Genomic DNA, 19,018 nt, shown 5'->3' with positions numbered 1-19,018 from the left:
ATTGTGCTTGATGTAGACCCGATCCATTGTGAGTCATTTATAATGTAGTAGAGTGATATACTCTTCTTTGTGGGCACTACGTCTTTTGGATTGAATATAACATATAGTCGTCCTGCAGACTATCCTCTGTATTTTTATCTCTTGTATTACAACCCCTTTGTCCATTAATGCAGATTATTTGAGTTTTAACAAACACAGTTTTGGTGGATCAACACCTCTTTTGAATGATGCAAATGATGAGAAATGAAAAAAGAAAAAAAATGAAATGAAAAAGTTAGTGAGATAAGGATAATAAAAATGATGAAAATGAAAAGTCCTACCCCACATGATATCTACCCCACATGCTTATTATTCCTACCCGGACATGATCTCTATCCCGCATGCTAATTTCAAACAAATCCTAATTGCATATTTGTCTAGTTCACATGCTTTGAACAGAAAATAAAGCAAGAAATAAAAATAGTCTAGGGTTTAAAATGAGGCTTTGGTGTGGGCTCTAATTCCTTGTACTCTCCCGGTTTAGGTTCTAAAAAAAATGTACTCGAGTTCTCCTTGTTGGTGCCCCTTGGGCTTGCTAGACCCTTAGTCCTAAGCCCATCACGGGCTTGTGTGGACTAAGTTAAACTCGAGAGGACACATTCCCTTATGTCTATGCGGAGAATAAATTCACACGAAGACATAAGGTATATGAATCCCGAAGGCTACTTGCTAGGCCTATACGGTGAATAAATTCACACGAAGGCGTCACTTTCACCCCCACTTAAAAGGGTTCGGAGCTCGGGTATAGAGCTTGAGATAGAAAATTTTCAAAAAATCTGAAATCATTAGAAAAAATGTCAGTACAACTATTTATTTGAAAAAAAAATCAAAGATAAATAATAAGAATCGAATAAATAAATTAAAATTTAAACTTGTTATTTTCGCTAAGAAAGACAACCGAAAATTAATTCTGGCTTGACTCACTTACCTGTCCCCAACAGAGTAGCCAAGTTGTCGTAACCGTCTTTCGGTTGAGCCTCGAATTGGGCTTCGACTTGAAATAAATGTGTTGGGAGTCGCCACCGACCACTTTAAAACGATTTAGGTGGGTCGTACACCATCTTACCTGATCTGCGCTTTTACCAGAAATGTGTCGGGTTCGAGAGTCGGTTACGGTCAAGGAAAGATTAGCACCCTTGAACCGCCCTTTCGGTACCAATTAATTTGCCGGTTGTCTTAGTTGCGAAAATTCGAAATTTAAATTAAAATTTAACAGACCCGATTCAAATTACTTACAATTGATTGATTTGAAAGCGTATTCTTAAAAAAGTCAATAAACATGTTAGAAAAAAAGGTAATAAAAACTAACAAAATAGAAAACTGATGAAATGGAGAAGATAAAATAAAACGAATAAATGAAAGACAAAGAAAAGAATAATAATAAATTAACGATAACAAGTAAATTAAATAAAAATAAAGAAACGAAAAGAAAAATAAATAAATAAATAAAATAAAAGACATAAATAAATAAATAAAGTCCATAAAAGCAAATGAAATAAATAAAATACTAGAAAATAATGGTGAAAATAATATATACATAGTAAATAATTAAATAAATGCAGAAGGGGAAAAATATAAAATAAAATTCAATAAATAAAATAGATATAAGATAAACGAAATGATAATATGTACATATATAAAATAAATAAAAACATAAAAAAATAGTAAATATATATATAAATTAATAAAACAGATAATGAAAATTAACATATATATATATGTGTAATCTAAAAAATATATATATACTAAAGTAAAAAAGAAAATGCATAAAATGAAAAAAAAATATTACATGAAAAAAAAATAACAAAACAATTAAATAAAATGAGTAACAAGGGAAATGTGCGTATAAATAAAGTTAAATAAATAAAATAATAATAATTAAAACGTAAATGTAAGGGACCGAATCAAAAGTAAAAAATATGTTACCTTTTATTTCATTTTCGAATCGTTTACAATAGCTTTGCCTTTGTATTTTTCGTGCTTTCCTCTGTATTTTTCATGATTTCCTCTGTATTTTGTATGTAAATCGTGTCTTACAAATGGGGAGGATTACATGTATTTATAGTGAAAAAAACTAACTATTTTTAGAATCCTATTAACAATAGAATCCTAATGCAACTAAACTCCTTGCTCGGTTGTTGCACGTTTGTTGGTATGGTTGTTGTTTTAAAAGATATGGTGGTGGAAGAGTCCTCCTAGGAGAGGAACTCTTGCTAGTTTTATCTTTGGGAAAAAAATAATAATAATTAGAAAATGAGTGTCTACACAAATAATATAAGTTTGAGTACATTTGTTAATAAAAATTATGTATCGTTATGTTTTGATTCTGTTTTATTTTTATTTTTTAAATTATCGTAATTCTAATATATCATTATAAAATAATACCACATTATTATTGAAAAATAAAAAAAATAACACTAGTAAATTTATTTTTTTTAATAACAAAACTAAAACGTAATATTTAAAAAAATAATTAAACTACTCGAATAAAACTATAGAAATAGATATATAACTAAATACGTTGTTAAGTTATTGTATAACTTTGTAGTTTATGCATTGAAAGACATAATCAGTATTAATCAGATTTACTTTCTGTTTAGACGTAATTTCATAACGCCTCTATTTTATTACAGTATGCTCATCGAAGTTGTGTACGAAGATGGTGCAATGAGAAGGGCAACACCATCTGCGAAATATGCCATCGGGTTTCTTATTCTACATTTCATGACACCATGTTCTAACTAAACCATTTTTGTTCTTTTTCAATTCCATTTTCTTTTGCTTGATACTCAGCTTGAATTGTTTGTTGTATAGTAGATAACTGACATTATGTTATGCTAAACTTATATGATCATAGAAGTTATGCATTTCAGCAATTCAAGTCGAGCGTTTTCCAATGAATTTAAGGTAACTAACTAGTGTATAAGTTGAAGTTTTAACTATATTCTATCAGGTTAAAATTGGTTATTTTAGGTTTTATGATTTTTACCAGGGGGATTGGGAGATCCCTAGTGTTGAAAATTGAAGCAAAGCACCGAAAGTTTGGAATAAATAATTCCACCGAATGCACATGGTCAAAGTGGTAGGTTTTTTTGTTGAAAAAATGAAAGGGTAAAATTATAAACTTTAGTCATTGTAAATTAGGGTATTTACAAATTAGTCCTTAAGTTTCAACTATAAATACCCGAGCTCATTTAGCTTCAAAACCATCCCAAAGCATTCTAGCTTTCTTCCAATATTAGAGAGAATATTAGAGAGTTTCTTGAGAGTTGTTTTCTCTTTTTTATCAAGAGAGAATTATCATTGTTTTCTCCTTGGTCGATTGAGAGAAGTTGTAATTCCTATTTTCTCATAGTGAAATTCTTCTACCGTTGCCTGTGGTTTTTACCCTATATTATTTAGGGGTTTTCCACGTAAATTTTGTGTCTTCTTTATCTTCATTTTTATTTTCTCAAATTATCAGTTGCGATTTTGCTCTATCCGATAGCCGTCTTCCGCAACAATTGGTATCCGAGCTAGATTAGAGTGTGTAATATCTGCTTATTGTCTTTGTGGTTGCCACCAAAATGTGGATCCTCCAATAAGAAAGTAAGAAGTTATTACCCATTCTTTGAAGGTTCCAGAGAACTATTCACGATAGTGAAATAGTGGGAGCTATCCGTAAAAGAAGCAATGGCAACGAAATTTGATATTGAAAAGTTCAATGGGAGAAATTTCTCATTGTGGAAATTGAAGATGAAGGCCATCCTGAGGAAAGACGGTTGTCTAGCAGCTATCAGTGAAAGGCCAGTAGATTTCACAGACGACAACAAATGGATCGAAATGGACGGAAATGCTATGGCAAACTTTCATCTAGCATTAGCAGATGAAGTATTGTCAAGTATCGAGGAGAAGAAGACAGCTAAGGAGATATGGGATCATCTCACCAAACTGTACGAGGCCACATCGTTGCACAATAAAATTTTCCTTAAGAGAAAATTGTACACTCTCCGTATGCCAGAATCTACTTCAGTGACAGAGCACTTAAATACACTGAACACTTTATTTTCTCAGCTTACATCCTTAAGCTGTAAAATAGGAGAACAAGAACGTGCTGAACTTCTACTTCAAAGTCTACCTGATTCGTATGATCAACTCATCATCAACTTGACAAACAGTAATGTCACCAGTCTAGTCTTCGATGACGTTGCAGCTGCTGTTCTACAAGAAGAAAATCGGCGCAAGAACAAGGAAGACAGACAAGTAAATCTGCAACAAGCAGAAGCATTGACAACGATGACAACGATGAGAGGGAGATCAACAGAACATGGCCAAAGCAGCAGTCACAAACATGGTAGATCGAAGTCGAGGAGCAAGAAGAATTTAAAGTGTTACAACTGTGGAAAGAAGGGTCATCTGAAGAAGGATTGTTGGAGTCTAAATAAAAACTCCAATCCACAAGGCAATACCGCAAACACTTCAGATGATGGAGATGCTCTATGCTGTGAAGGGTCAACCACCGTGGAAGGAAGAAAACGATTTGCAGATATATGGCTCATTGATTCGGGAGCAATATATCACATGACCTCAAGAAGAGAATGGTTCCATCATTATGAACCTGTCTCAGGAGGATCTGTTTATAGTTGCAATGATCATGCCTTAGAGATCGTTGGCGTGGGAACCATCAAATTGAAGATGTATGACGGAACAATTAAAGTTGTTCGAGATGTGCGGCACGTGAAAGTCCTGAAGAAAAATTTATTATCCTATGGATTGTTGGATAATAATGCAAGCAAGATTGAAACACGGAAAGGAATCATGAAAGTGTTCCGTGGAGCGCTTGTGGTACTGAAAGGCGAAAAAATAGTTGCAAACTTGTACATGCTGAAGGGAGAGACTTTGGTAGAAGCAAAAGCCTCTGTTGCCTCATGTAGTTCAGATTCGGCAATGCTATGGCATCAGAAACTTGGACACATGTCAGAACAAGGAATGAAAGTCCTTGTGGAGCAAAAGCTACTTCCAGGCTTAACAAAGGTATCACTTCCTTTGTGTGAGCATTGCATAACAAGTAAGCAACACCGGTTGAAATTCAACACATCAAATTCTAGAGGCAAAAGTGTTCTAGAATTGGTTCACTCTGACGTATGGAAAGCACCAGTAACGTCCCTAGGTGGAGCAAAATACTTTGTCTCATTTATTGATGACTACTTCAGGAGATGTTGGGTGCACCCTATAAAGAAGAAGTCAGACGTGTTTTCAACTTTCAAAAACTTCAAAGCGCGGGTGAAACTTGATTCTGGAAATAAGATCAAGTGTTTCAGAACAATTAATGGAGGAGAATACACAAGCGAAGAATTTGATGACTTTTGCAAGAAAGAAGGCATCAAAAGACAGTTCACAGTGGCTAACACTCTTCAACTAAATGAAGTGGCAGAGCGGATGAACAGAACCTTGTTAGAAAGAACAAGAGCAATGTTGAGGGACGAAGGCCTAGAAAAATCATTCTGGGCAGAAGCAGTCAATACCGCCTGTTATTTGGTGAATCGAGCTCCATCAACTGCAATAGAGCTGAAGACACCAATGGAGATGTAGACTGGTAAACCAGTTGATTATTCAAACCTCCATGTATTTGGAAGTATTGTGTACGTGATGTACAACGCCCAAGAAATTTCAAAGATAGATCCAAAATCCAGGAAATACAAATTCTTGGGGTATGCTGATGGAGTAAAGGGGTATCACTTGTGGGATCCCACTGCCTGCAAAGTGATCATTAGCAGGGATGTTATATTTGTAGAAGATAAACTACAAAGAAAAGAAGACGATGATAGCGCTGAAAAGTCAGAGACTACTCAGATACATGTGGAAAAAGAGTTTAAAGAAGGAGATTCTTCTGAAGCAGAACCAGCACATGATGAACAAGTACCAGAGAGTTCTGAAGCTCCAACAACTCGTCAATCAGATCGTGTGAGAAGACGTCCCAATTGGCACTCGGATTATGTTATAGAAGGTAATATTGCATACTGCCTTTTAACAGAGGACGGTGAGCCATCAACATACCATGAGGCAATAAACAGCTCAGATGCTTCACTGTGGATGATGGCGATGCAAGAAGAAATCGAAGCCCTTCATAAAAATAATACATGGGACCTTGTGCCACTACCACAAGGAAGGAAGCCAATTGGTAACAAATGGGTTTTCAAAATCAAGCAAAATGGTGACGATCAAGTGGAGAGGTATCGTGTAAGACTGGTGGTCAAAGGATATGCTCAGAAAGAAGGTATTGATTTCAATGAAATTTTTTCTCTTGTGGTTCGACTAACAACAGTTCGAGTAGTCTTGGCAATGTGTACTACATTGAATTTACATTTGGAACAACTAGATGTTAAAACAGCTTTTCTTCATGGAAATCTTGAAGAAGAGATTTATATGCTCCAGCCTGAAGGTTTTGAAGAAGACGAAAAGAAGAACTTGGTTTGCAGGTTGAACAAATCTCTGTACGGTCTAAAGCAGGCGCCGAGGTATTGGTATAAGAGATTTGATTCCTTCATTATGTGCCTTGGATACAACAGACTTAATGCAGACCCTTGTGCTTATTTCAAGAGGTCTGGTGATAACGATTTTGTTATATTGCTGTTGTATGTGGATGACATGTTGGTTGCAGGACCCAACAAAGATCATATTGAAGAATTGAAGGCACAACTGGCTAGGGAATTTGAAATGAAGGACTTGGGATCAGCAAACAAGATTCTAGGGATGCAAATTCACCGAGACAGAAGTAATAGGAAGATTTGGCTTTCACAAAAGAATTAATTGAAGAAAAATCTTGTCACGATTTAGCATGAAAGATTGTAAGCCAATTTCTACCCCTCTTCCTATTAACTTCAAATTATCCTCTAGTATGAGTCCTAGCAGTGAAGAAGAGAGGATGGAGATGTCTCGAGTACCGTATGCATCAGCAGTAGGAAGTTTAATGTTCGCTATGATATGCACAAGACCAGACATTGCACAAGCAGTGGGAGTGATTAGTCGGGTACATGGCGAATCCAGGCAAAGAGCATTGGAATATTGTAAAGAGGATCCTAAGATACATCAAAGGGACCTCAAATATTGCATTATGTTACGGAGGATCAAACTTACTAATCAATGGGTATGTAGATTCTGACTATGCAGGGGTTTTGGATAAAAGCAAATCTACTACAGGATATGTATTCAAAGTTGCTGGTGGAGCTGTAAGCTGGGTTTCAAAATTACAGTCAGTTGTGGCTATGTCTACAACAGAGACAGAATATGTAGTAGCTACACAAGCCAGTAAAGAAGCAATTTGGTTGAAGATGCTATTAGAGGAGCTTGGGCACAATCAAGAGTATGTCTCTCTATTTTGTGACAGTCAAAGCGCCTTGCATCTACCAAGGAATCCAACATTTCATTCAAGGACAAAACACATACGAGTTCAATATCATTTCATTCGTGAAAAGGTGGAAGAAGGAACGGTAGATATGCAGAAAATCCATACCAAAGACAACATAGCAGATTTCATGACTAAGGCGATCAATACCGATAAATTTACTTGGTGTCGATCCTCTTGTGGCCTGTCAGAAACGTAAGTAACATGATGGTACAATGTAGAAAGAATAGTGTGAAGATATGATTGTTCCAATCAAATCTTCAAGTGGGAGATTGTTGAAAATTGAAGCAAAGCACCGAAAGTTTGGAATAAATAATTCCACCGAATGCACATAGTCAAAGTGGTAGGTTTTTTTGTTGAAAAAATGAAAGGGTAAAATTACAAACTTTAGTCATTGTAAATTAGGGTATTTACAAATTAGTCCTTAAGTTTCAACTATAAATACCCGAGCTCATTTAGCTTCAAAACCATCCCAAAGCATTCTAGCTTTCTTGCAATATTAGAGAGAATATTAGAGAGTTTCTTGAGAGTTGTTTTCTCCTTTTTATCAAGAGAGAATTATCATTGTTTTCTCCTTGGTCGATTGAGAGAAGTTGTAATTCCTATTTTCTCATAGTGAAATTCTTCTACCGTTGCCCGTGGTTTTTACCCTATATTATTTAGGGGTTTTCCACGTAAATTTTGTGCCTTCTTTATCTTCATTTTTATTTTCTCAAATTATCAGTTGCGATTTTACTCTATCCGATAGCCGTCTTCCGCAACACCTAGGAGTAAAACGATTCTCGCCTTATAGCAGTAGTTTCAACAGACCATCATTACGATGAATATTCGATTTCGACAACGAGAAACTCGATATGTTATCGAACAGTTGCGATAGTGGTAACTTTCAGTCTCTAAATCAAGTTCAATGTCCTAATTTTTAGTGCAATGCATTGGAATATATGAGATTTTCTGATTCAAAAAGTTTAAACACTTTAGCGTTATTCATCCTGCTGGTTTATTGCTCTTTTCATCTGCAGTTCATGCTTCTTTCGATTTTACGACATACTCTTCCTTTCATACTTACCGGATCCAATGAATACACTTCCTTGTTTGTGGTAAGTTTTCTTCTTTTATTCTGAAGATATCGGCTAATGGAATTATAAACTAGCATCGTCTTTCATTGTACAGTTGTTATCGCTTCCGACTATTGCGATTATCTTGCCGATTTTTGTCATGGTGAAAGCAGTGACTGACCACCGTCACCGCCAACAGCAGGAGGTGAGAGTTTCTCTGTGAATCAACTCATAATGTCTATTACCTACTAGTATTTTGACAGTATTTTATAACATGTTTGGCCGGTTGTTTTTAGAAAGAACTGTATAGAACGACTTTGGGAAAGTTCCCAGTTGTGTATAGGAAAAAAATAAAAAGAATTTACTTATGTATGTGAAACATTGTACAGTATATAAAAGAGCAGCAGCAATACAAATGAATATATATATATTTTTTATCTTACTCCGTTGTTCTTAAATAACTATTAAAAGAGGTTCACAGTATTCACACAATCAACTTACTACAGTTCTTCACTTTTAATCATACGAAGAACAATATCAAATGGAGATTGGGAATTGGACAGACTTGTATCAGACATTCACAGAACTCGTTATAAAGTATTCACACAGCATTTCAAAAGAGAATGGGACGATCGAAAACAATAAAATTAGGAATATGTTAAATCTCTAGGAACCCAAAATTCAGGTAGAAAACTGATAAAAAAATTAGGACCTCGAATGAGACGGGTATAAGGCTGTAATCCGGATTTCTACTCGGAGCTTGAAGTCATCCGACGGGACATCTTAAGGATTTGTGTGTGATTTTTTGTTGTTCTAGTAATCTTAACTCCAGCTTCTCCTTGGCCTGAAAAGTGATGGAAGGAAATCAGATAAAAAAGTTGCATCCTAAATATCAAAACTTGTCAACAACTCTCCCCCACCCCCTTTCACCCTGTTTCTCTTTTCACTCAAATGCTTATAATCGTATTTGAAAGAATCTACGTCCTCAGAGCCATCATATGTTCTTTAAAGAGTGTAGTTGATGGAAATACTTCCGACTCTTCTGCTGAGAACGCCAGGAGCAAGCAAGCGCTCCGAATTTACAGCTGGCAAGAGCAATAGCCAATGCAGCCCCAACTGGCACCGCAACTGCACTATTCGAGGAATCATCCACAAAAACTTTGGTTCCATCTTCACCTAGAAGACCCTTTTCTTTGTAGAAAGATACAAGCGTATTTCCATAATAACTAATTAAGAACTTGAACACTTCGTCCCGGTTCCACACTATCTGACTGCTTTCTTTATCCTTGGGATCTAGGGAAAGTTGACACAAAGAGCAAAGCTGTTTCGGAGGCCAAATAATCTTTGGGAACTTAGGATCTCCGGGTCTTAGAGATGCTTCTTCCTTCATTAGCCTCTGATTGACTTCATTATGAGCGCTCCACAACCAAAGGGCAAAGTCACGAGCTGTTTTGAATGGACTTTTAACACTGTAAATTGAACTTTTGCAGTTAGTTGGAATTAACTTACATGTTTAAGAAATAACTTGCTAATTTGGAATCAAATTTACCTTGAACACACCTCATAAAAATGTTGACGGCACTCCTCGCAAATAAAGAACTTGTGAATAAAATCACATATAGATGTAAATGTAGACTGGCTCTCTCCATCCTCGATCTTCACAGAGAGTGAATGCATTAAAACCCACAAGCCACAACTGCATACAAAATATGCAAGGCTGAGAATTGTTGAAAAAGAATCAGAGGAGCAAATAACTATGGAAGAAAGCTAGTCAGATGAGAGTAAAACAATTTTTTACTACAATAATAATATATTTTTACATTATACATTGCAAATGGCTTAATTTATAGTTTTTGTTCTATGGCTGAAATATGAAAATAACATTAACTAGTGTAAAGTAAGTTTGCTAAAATAATTGCACAGTTTGAAATTTATCTTGAGCCAATTAGCTAAAAACCAAATCAGCACCCCCTGGTAACATTATTGGTTTGCAACTAACCCTTCTTTTAATGCATCAGCATATCATGTTCACCACTGTATGTCACAATGTAAACATGAATTATAGAACATAAGCAGTACTATTTACACTAAAATCTGTAAAAATCCTCTACTTGCAACCCCAGCTATCCCTCATGTCCAGACGGACCATACCCTATGGAAATAGTGCCAGTACTTCGTGGATTCATAGAGTAGTGAGATAATTTGATACCAAAAACAATGCCTAAAGAGGGTGAAAAACTTCAGATTGGAGAAGTTCAAAGAGTTCTTCAAAATTGCATGAGCTGAAAATTAAAGGGGTGTTCAAATCAATACCTAAAGCCCCTGGCATCGTTTCTGCTGCCACGACAAAACATCAGCAAAAAAGAACATCCAAATGTGGCATAAAGCAACCACTAAAATAGAAACTCAACTTATAATTTTCAAAGAGTTCTTTCTTTTGCATGTGCTTCAGTTCTTCAACTTTCACTACTTATTTTCTTCTATCTACATCATGCTCTTTCTTAATTAGAGCTTGCCGCCACTCCGATATCGCTTCTATTCACTTCATGCCAGGTAGGAGACGAGATAGAATTGTTTTTCCTCATGTACTGGGTCATCATTAATCAATTTCGGAGTTGTTTAGAAACTTTGCCTTGACCAAAGCTGCTTTAAATTCAGTTATTGAAATATCTAGAACAATGTTTTTGTGTAGTTATTGTATAAAGAGATACATTGTCTCATGTCAGTTATTTCCAATACTCCCTTCCACATGCTTCCTAGAAATGAAATGCTCTGTGTTACATATCACTCTTGATCTTTTACTTGGAAAAGAAATTATTCCTAGTTGCATTGCTTTTGGGCAATTATTTTGAAACTCAACTGATGAAGCTATAAAATGCTCCTTTTTAGGATAAGATTGATGTAAATGGTATCATGATATGTTATTTTGGCAGTTAAGAGCTCACCAAAGCTCAATAAAAGCCCCCTCTCTTTTCATTCAAGATCATATCAGTTAGTCTAATCTCAAAAAAAAAAAAAAGAAAGATCATATCAGTTAGCCATTAGGAGTTATTTTTTTCCTCAGGCAGTAATTCCTTCTTTTCAGCAGGCTAATTAAGTTACTAGCATTTTTGTAACATAAACCCAAGTCAAGATACATACTTGAAAGGTTGGATCTTTACCTCCTCGAAGGGTGATGAGCCACTAAAAGCTGCAGGAATTTTATTAGTGAAGCTCGAGTTCCTGACGTAATCATCTGCAGGATACCATCTCCAGCAACTTTAGTACGACAAAAAAAATGACCAGCCTATATGCATACAAACACGTGAGAAATAGAAGAAATTTACACAAGAAAGTGCAATTCCAACCTTATGTTCTAGAATGATGTCAAAGGCAGTTGCAGTTGCCTCCTCCACATCGTACACAGCTCGAGCAATCTTTCAAAAATTTACCAAAACAATGAAGATAAAATCCTAAGCATATTGACAAAATCTCAAACATGCATTATTCAAGAACTCAAATTGGAAATGCGCAAAGAAACCTGTCCAGGATCAGATATATTTGATGAAAGATGCTCGTTTTCAAAATTTTCATCATCCAGGCCATATGAACTGAAAGGGAGTATAAGCAGCAGAAATCAAATGAGAACAAAAGCTGAAGGTCAAAATTTCATAGAAAGTGCAAATATTTGGCAGTAACTTAGAAGTACAATATCAATCAAACACTATTTTTTGTAACTACAATGTCAGAACAGAAACAGATTTCATTACACCCCCAAACCTCCCCCCATCCTGCCATGCGTACTTCAAAAATGTCTAAAGTTCCAATACTGTACCCCAGCCCAGTTTTCTAGGCCTAACACAATGATTTAGATAATGTATAAAGGTTCAACTTTAATTTTGGATTTTTCCCATAAATTATTTTTTTCCAGAAATTAGGTGCAGACTTGAGTCAAGGTAGGGTGAAAAAGACCAAACAAAACAGGAACTGGTCTTGCTGCCCTTCCTACTCATACACATGTTGACATACAATAAAACTTCTGTTTCTGGCAAAGCATTAAACTGTTCAGTCGGCCTTTTTCAAGGATTTTGTAATAATACGGCAACATGGTTATACATACATATGCATGAGCCGCAATTGAATTTGAAGAATGCATCCTCCTCCTATATATGATGTCAATATGATGCATTCCAAATGCAGAATTAAATTTGAAATCAGGTCTATATTAAATTAACTAACAAAAAGTCTCCCTCCACAGTATAAGATTATTAAATTAACATGTTTTCACAAATAGATTATCAGGCAATTCCTAAAACTATAAGGACAAAAGAACATCTGATAAAAAAGGCATAGCCGCTTTCAGTAAATCGCGCATAATTTAATTTACAAATCCATAAATTCAAAAATGAACTGATTGGATTATAAAGATGCTGCGTATTAAAAATGTAACAGATGAAGATACCTCATACTTTCCTATTTGCTTATTGATCCAATTAAGCAATCGTTGTGCGGCCCGCCCATCATCGATTACACGCAACTTACTTTTTGGTTGATCAGAGCTCCAGCCAGCAGAAAACTTTGTACGAGGACCCCAAAACAGCATAGGATAGTGACCCACAGAAAACTTATCACAAAGTTTGGTGTTTATCTGTGCTGCCAAACAAAGACGGAACCAAAATAAAATTAACAAGACACATTTTTTCAACCAAAATAAGTCAAAAAGAGGTGCTCCAAATGGAACGTAATCTTTTATCCAAATGGAACGTAAGTCAAAGAACTCATCGTTTTATCTTCAACTTGTAAGGCAAAGCCTAAAATGTTAGAATCTGGATCCCTAGCTTATAAGACAAAGCACGAAATATAATTATTCCAATCAAACAGTTGACAATATGCTACAGCCCAGAGATCATTTGGAAGAAAAGAAAATATCACACCGAAAAAGGCTAAGCTAGGAAAATGTGTCCATAGCTCCGAAGACTTAATTTGAATCTATCAAGAATACCATTCCATTAGGAATAGTATCGGAAGCTGGTATACGTCAGCAAGGCAGTGTTCAATCTTTCTCAACTTTTGCCAAAATTTGGATGGTCAAATCCTTCTATTCATGTTCATCCAAGGTGTCCGCTTTCTTACTATAGCTAGTTCGCCTAAAAGGTCATCACTCATCACTCTAATTTTTAACTGCAAACAATGACAAAATAGAAACTAATGCATTCAAATATATGAAAGTGAAACTGATAAAGGTTCAATATTTCCATTCCTACACTTGAACAAGACATTTTCTTTGTCTATCAACTCAAATAAAAACACCTATTCTCGTAAGGATAAGTAAAACGGAATAAAAGGCTAATTTCATGCAGATTAAACTTTTCACCAAGTAAGCAATTCAAAAAAAATTAATTAAAGGAAGTATTTTTTTCCCACGGTCAACAGCATTACAAAACTGTAAAACCCTGAGGCATAATTTAATGTTCTCTGCTCAAATTTTGAAACAACGAAGTACAGCACGGGATCCCGTTTGCAACGAAGATGGTTTAAAGATCCAAAGGTTCAAAATCAGAATCAAATACACAAGAGACATAGAGGAAGAAACCGATTGTACGAATATATTTATTTATTTCCCTATCACAGCTTCGACGGAATTCAATTAAAAATGTTTTCGTAAAAAAACAATATTTTGAGTAGTAGTATTGGATTGCAGAATTTAACAGGCATATGAAAATGGGTAGATCTTTCAGTTAGTTGGAACCTGGAAGATGAAGTGGTAGTGGGTGGGTTTGGAAATTTCCGATGGAAGGGTCAGACTTCCATTTTAGTTTTTTTTAGAACGGGCACAAGCCAAAAAAAAATTGGTAAATAAACCATGGGAAAACTATCGTAATGGTCACTTTCATTTTGTATGTATTCATTTTTCTCCCCGAATTTAAAGAATTAACGTTTTAATCTTATAATATCATTTTATAACATTTTAATCACTAATATGTTTAATGTTGTTAGTTTGAAGTAAAAACGGTTAATTTTAAATTTGAAACTAAATTCTATTTAAAATATTAATTTAAACCTTAAGCTTTACTTAATTGACTCTTAAATTTAGATAAATATCAATTTAAATCTTAAAATGGATCAAAATCTCTCCTCATCAATTGTTGCTCACCATCAGTCGCCATTGACCACCACATCTATGACATTGGACCCTAAAATTTTCCATTTATTTTTTCTTAACCTCCTAAACATAAATTAAATGTTTATTTCATCGAAAAATACCTTAATCTCAACAGATCCTTTTTTATCACTAATACTCATCGATTCTGACCAAACACATTCACAAGAAAAATAGTTGTATAGCTAAAATATAATTACAAAATGACTAAGTGTGTAATTTATCCAAAATATAAAAATATATTCATTAAATGATACATGAACTTTTAATTACTTAACGTTTTCACCTTTTTATTACAAAATTCTAACATATAGAATTAATTTTAAATTAGTATTTGTATATAGGGGTGCTTAATGAGTTGAGCAACTCAAACTTGACTTGGTTAGAATTTGATAAAAGCTCGACTCGAGTTGACTCGACTCGAGTTGACTCGACTTGAACTTAAGCTCGACTCGATACCTTAATGGCACAAAACAATTTATTTAGGGAATTAAGGCATCTTTTATGGTGTCCTTGAACTTGTCACGTTGATTTGATGAGTTCCATCTGAAATTATATTTTAATGGACCCAAACAGTGGATCCAATATTTTATTACATTTCTTTAAACTCATCAAGTCGACACGACGAGTTCTATTAAAAAATTAATGTTTTTTCATAATAATTATTAAAAAATAAAAAACACGGAACTCATCACGTCGACATGATGAGTTTCAACGATCATATTGATAATTTTAACTCATACATTAGAAGCAGTAACTCATTATTACACTAGAAACATTAACTCGTACATTACATTATAAGCATTAACTCCTACATTGCATTACAATACAATACAAGCACTAAGTGGTTACCCCACATCTTAGTTTTTATAGTCAGTTGACTCGTCAGATGTTAAGTTCTTCATTCCTTCATTCTTTCTCTTGTTTCCTTCTATATATAAATAGTTCAAGTTCTTGAAGTTCAGCTTTTATATTGTTAGATACGTCTAGAGATTTTGTTTTTGATGTGGAAATAGTTACGACTTGCTTGTGATACTCGAAAAATAAGTCAATATTACTCAGTGAATTGATAATGTACGTGTCAATCAATGTTTGAACTGCAACATCATTGTTCAGATAACCCATTGATGAATGTTGTGAAACCAAAGAGGTTGGTAATTTGAAATATAGTAAAGAAAGTGTTGAATCTTTATTAACTCTAACCTTGTTTGAAATTTTCGTCATCAAGTCAAAAAGTCGAATGTCTCCCTCGAAGGAGATGGTGAAAATTTCCCTTCACAATAAATTGTTGTTGAAATTGTTGCCATAGAAATTTTTGAAATAGGAACTTGAACAATAAATTGTGTGTTTCATATAGGCATGACTATATAAGCACTGAAAAGTTATGCTGAAATAATTATGATAGGGTATGATGAATTATTAAATATATAAACAAGTTTAGAAATTAGGCGATATATCACTAAAAATAAAAGGGATTTTTGAATTATTATGAATAATTATTATTATTATAGGGTTTGATGTATCATTCAATGGTCACCGAAAAGAAAAAAGATATTTTCATTAAAAATGGTAAAACAACATTAAAAATGGTAAAACATCATTAAAAATGTTTGATACACTGAATTGAAGTGATACATTACTGAAAAGTTCAGAAGTGATAAAGTGATTGGGCCCTGAAAAGGTTTTGTCATTGTTCATTCAATGGTCATTGAGAAATGAAGTTTTATATTAAAAATGGTCAAAAACAACATTCAATGGTCAAATACTTCATTGAATTGAGGTAATATATCACTGAATTGAGTTGGTATATCGCTGAAAAGAGAAATGACATTTTGATAGGGTCTTTTAAATTGTCTTATGTTATTTGAATCTTCACAAAACAACTACTTTTTACAACTTCCTTAAAGTAGCAACAAATTTTCTCAAACAATAATTAAGAAAGTTTTCACAATTGTCCATTCCAATGGCCAAATTATAAAAACTGATGATGGTTTTGTTTTTACGTCATAGAGGCCCATAAACATTATTAGGTATGACTCATAAATATGTACCAAGGTTTATTTATTATAAAGGATATGTAACCAAAACCTATGAGATATTGAATGATAAATCTAGCGCCGCCCAGGGCACCGAGGACGTAAGCACATTGTTGAATCTCGTTAAAAATTCTTATGTTCTTTTCATTTTCTTTACCCGATTATTCAACAATTGGTATAAGATGTCAGGAGCCAAATTCGAAGTTATGAAATTCGATGGTAAGGGTAACTTTGGATTATGGCAAACAAGGGTGAAGGATTTGTTGGCGCAGCAAGGGATCCTGAAGGCTTTGCGACCTACAAAGCCGACATCGATGGAGGAAGAAGATTGAAAAGAATTGCGGCAGCGAGCGTAGGAACCATATGATTTTGTTTGGCGGATGATGTCATGTATCACATCATGCATATGTCGTCTCTAGATAAAATTTGAAAGAAATTGGAAAGTTAGTTTATATCTAAATCCTTAATGACTAAACTGTATCTAAAGTAGCGGCTGTATGGGTTGAAGATGCAAGATAATCATGATTTGACGTAACACGTGAATGTCTTCAATCAAATCGTTTCTAATTTGGCTCGACTTGATGTGAAAATTGAGGATGAAGAAAAAATGATGATTTTGTTGTGTTCGTTGCCTCCCTCTTATAAACACATGGTGACTACTCTTACATATGAGAAAGAGACTATCAAAGTTGAGGAGATTACTGCAACCTTGTTGGCTCACAACCAGCGGAACCGGAATGCAAGGGAAATCTCTCAAGCTGATAGCTTATATGTCAAGGGTAATCGAGACTGTGGACGAAGCCAGATAAGGCATAGTCTGGAAAGCGGAATTTCAGATCCAAATCTAGGGATAAGACAATTCACTGTTACAAGTGCAAGGAGGCGGGACATATGAAGCGAGACTATCCGAAGTTGAAAAAGTAGACTGATGAGAAGCGTGATGACTCATCCAAGTCTGTGAATATGGTCGAGGATAACAATTCTGATTGCAGTGAGGGTGATATGCTCTTTATTTCAATGAATCAATTGACGGATGCTTGGATTCTTGATTCTGGATGTTCTTATCACATCACGTTAAATAGGGAATGGTTTTCGACATACATGTCGGTTAATTCTGGTTCTGTTTATTTGGGTAATGATCGATGTTGCAATATTGTTGGTATTGGTGATGTCAGAATTAAGATGTATGATGGTTCTATTCGGACCTTGTGTGGTGTTCGACATATCCCAGATTTGAAGAAAATTTAATTTCTTTGGGCACTTTGCACAAGAATGGTTTTATCCCTAAGGCTGATTAGGATAGGAAACCACTCGGATTGTTAAAGGAGCTTTGACTGTGATCAAAGGAAAGATGAATGCAGGGAATATTTACAGATTATTAAGGAGTATCGTTGTAGGTGGAGTTCATTCTGTTGAGTTCTGTGATGATACTACCAAACTGTGGCATATACGTCTTGCTATCTTAGTAAACGTGGTATGGATGAATTACATAAAAGAAATCTGTTGCATGGTTTTAAAATCTGTAAGCTCAATTTTTGCAAGTATTGTGTTCTTGGTAAACAAACTAAAGTTCGTTTCAAGACTGGGAAGCACACAACTGAAGGGATTCTTGATTCTATGCATTCTGATGTATGGGGGCCTTCCACGACATCATTTTTGGGTGGATCTAGGTATTATGTTACTTTTATAGACGATTTTTCACGGAAAGTTTGCGTGTATTTTTTGAAACAGAAGTCTGACGTTTTTTAGAAGTTCAAGCTATGGAAAACTGAGGTAGAAAACCAAACAAGATGAAAAATCAAGTGTTTACGGTCTGACAATGGTACGAAGTACACAGATTCACAGTTTCTAAACTTTTGTAAGGAGCATGGGATTAAGAGGCATTTTACAGTGCGCAAGACATCACAACAGAATGGAGTTGCGGAACGGATGAACAGGTCGTTGAATGAAAGAGCTAGATGTTTGCGGTTGAATGCGAGGCTTCCCAAACACTTCTGGGCTAAGGCTGTTAACATGGCGTGTTATCTTATCAATAGATCGCCATGGGCATCATTGGCTGGGAAAGTTGCAGAAGAGGTATGGATTGGTCATGATGTTATTTTTTATCACTTACGGATTTTTGGTTGTCCTGCTTATGTGCATGTACATGCTGATGAGAGATCCAAACTTGATGCAAAATCGAAGGAGTGCATTTTTATGGGTTACAAGACAGGTGTCAAAGGATTCAAGTTATGGGATCCAATTGAAGAAAATTGTGATCAGTAGAGATGTTTTTTTTATGAACAACCCATGTTGCAGCAGAAGAAAGACACGGCAGTGGTGGATTTCGAGAAGTTTCCAGTTGATAAAACAGAAAATTCTCAAC

General features: G+C 34.9%; 1 protein-coding gene and 1 long non-coding RNA gene across 2 annotated transcripts; both read right to left on the bottom strand.

The window, feature by feature from the left end:
• Positions 1-9,144: 9,144 nt before the first annotated feature.
• Positions 9,145-10,170, bottom strand: LOC120149180 (sulfhydryl oxidase 1-like). Its single transcript, XM_039162061.1, has 3 exons — positions 10,028-10,170; positions 9,510-9,947; positions 9,145-9,322 (listed from the first exon to the last, which is right to left on the bottom strand). Exons 1-3 carry the CDS (start codon positions 10,153-10,155, stop codon positions 9,301-9,303), a joined length of 588 nt encoding a protein of 195 aa, XP_039017992.1. The 5' UTR covers positions 10,156-10,170; the 3' UTR covers positions 9,145-9,300.
• A 1,349-nt stretch (positions 10,171-11,519) lies between these two features.
• Positions 11,520-12,170, bottom strand: LOC120149181. The gene is made up of 3 exons (XR_005518440.1): positions 11,999-12,170; positions 11,826-11,894; positions 11,520-11,713 (listed from the first exon to the last, which is right to left on the bottom strand). It is a non-coding gene; the product is annotated as an uncharacterized LOC120149181 (long non-coding RNA).
• Between the last annotated feature and the right edge of the window lie 6,848 nt (positions 12,171-19,018).

The sequence above is a fragment of the Hibiscus syriacus genome, unplaced genomic scaffold (genome assembly GCF_006381635.1).
Source record: "Hibiscus syriacus cultivar Baekdansim isolate YM2019G1 unplaced genomic scaffold, ASM638163v2 tig00110989_pilon, whole genome shotgun sequence".
Lineage (NCBI taxonomy): Eukaryota > Viridiplantae > Streptophyta > Magnoliopsida > Malvales > Malvaceae > Hibiscus > Hibiscus syriacus.
The sequence above is the reverse complement of the archived record's forward strand: the minus strand, read 5'-3'. Positions and strand labels throughout refer to the sequence as shown.

Coding starts and splice junctions, on each gene's coding strand:
- LOC120149180 (XM_039162061.1), bottom strand. CDS start 10,155: ATGCATTCACTCTCTGTGAAGATCGAGGATGGAGAGAGCCAGTCTACA. Junction 9,948..10,027: donor TTTTATGAGGTGTGTTCAAG/GTAAATTTGATT, acceptor TTCAATTTACAG/TGTTAAAAGTCCATTCAAAA. Junction 9,323..9,509: donor TCTCAGCAGAAGAGTCGGAA/GTATTTCCATCA, acceptor ATCACTTTTCAG/GCCAAGGAGAAGCTGGAGTT.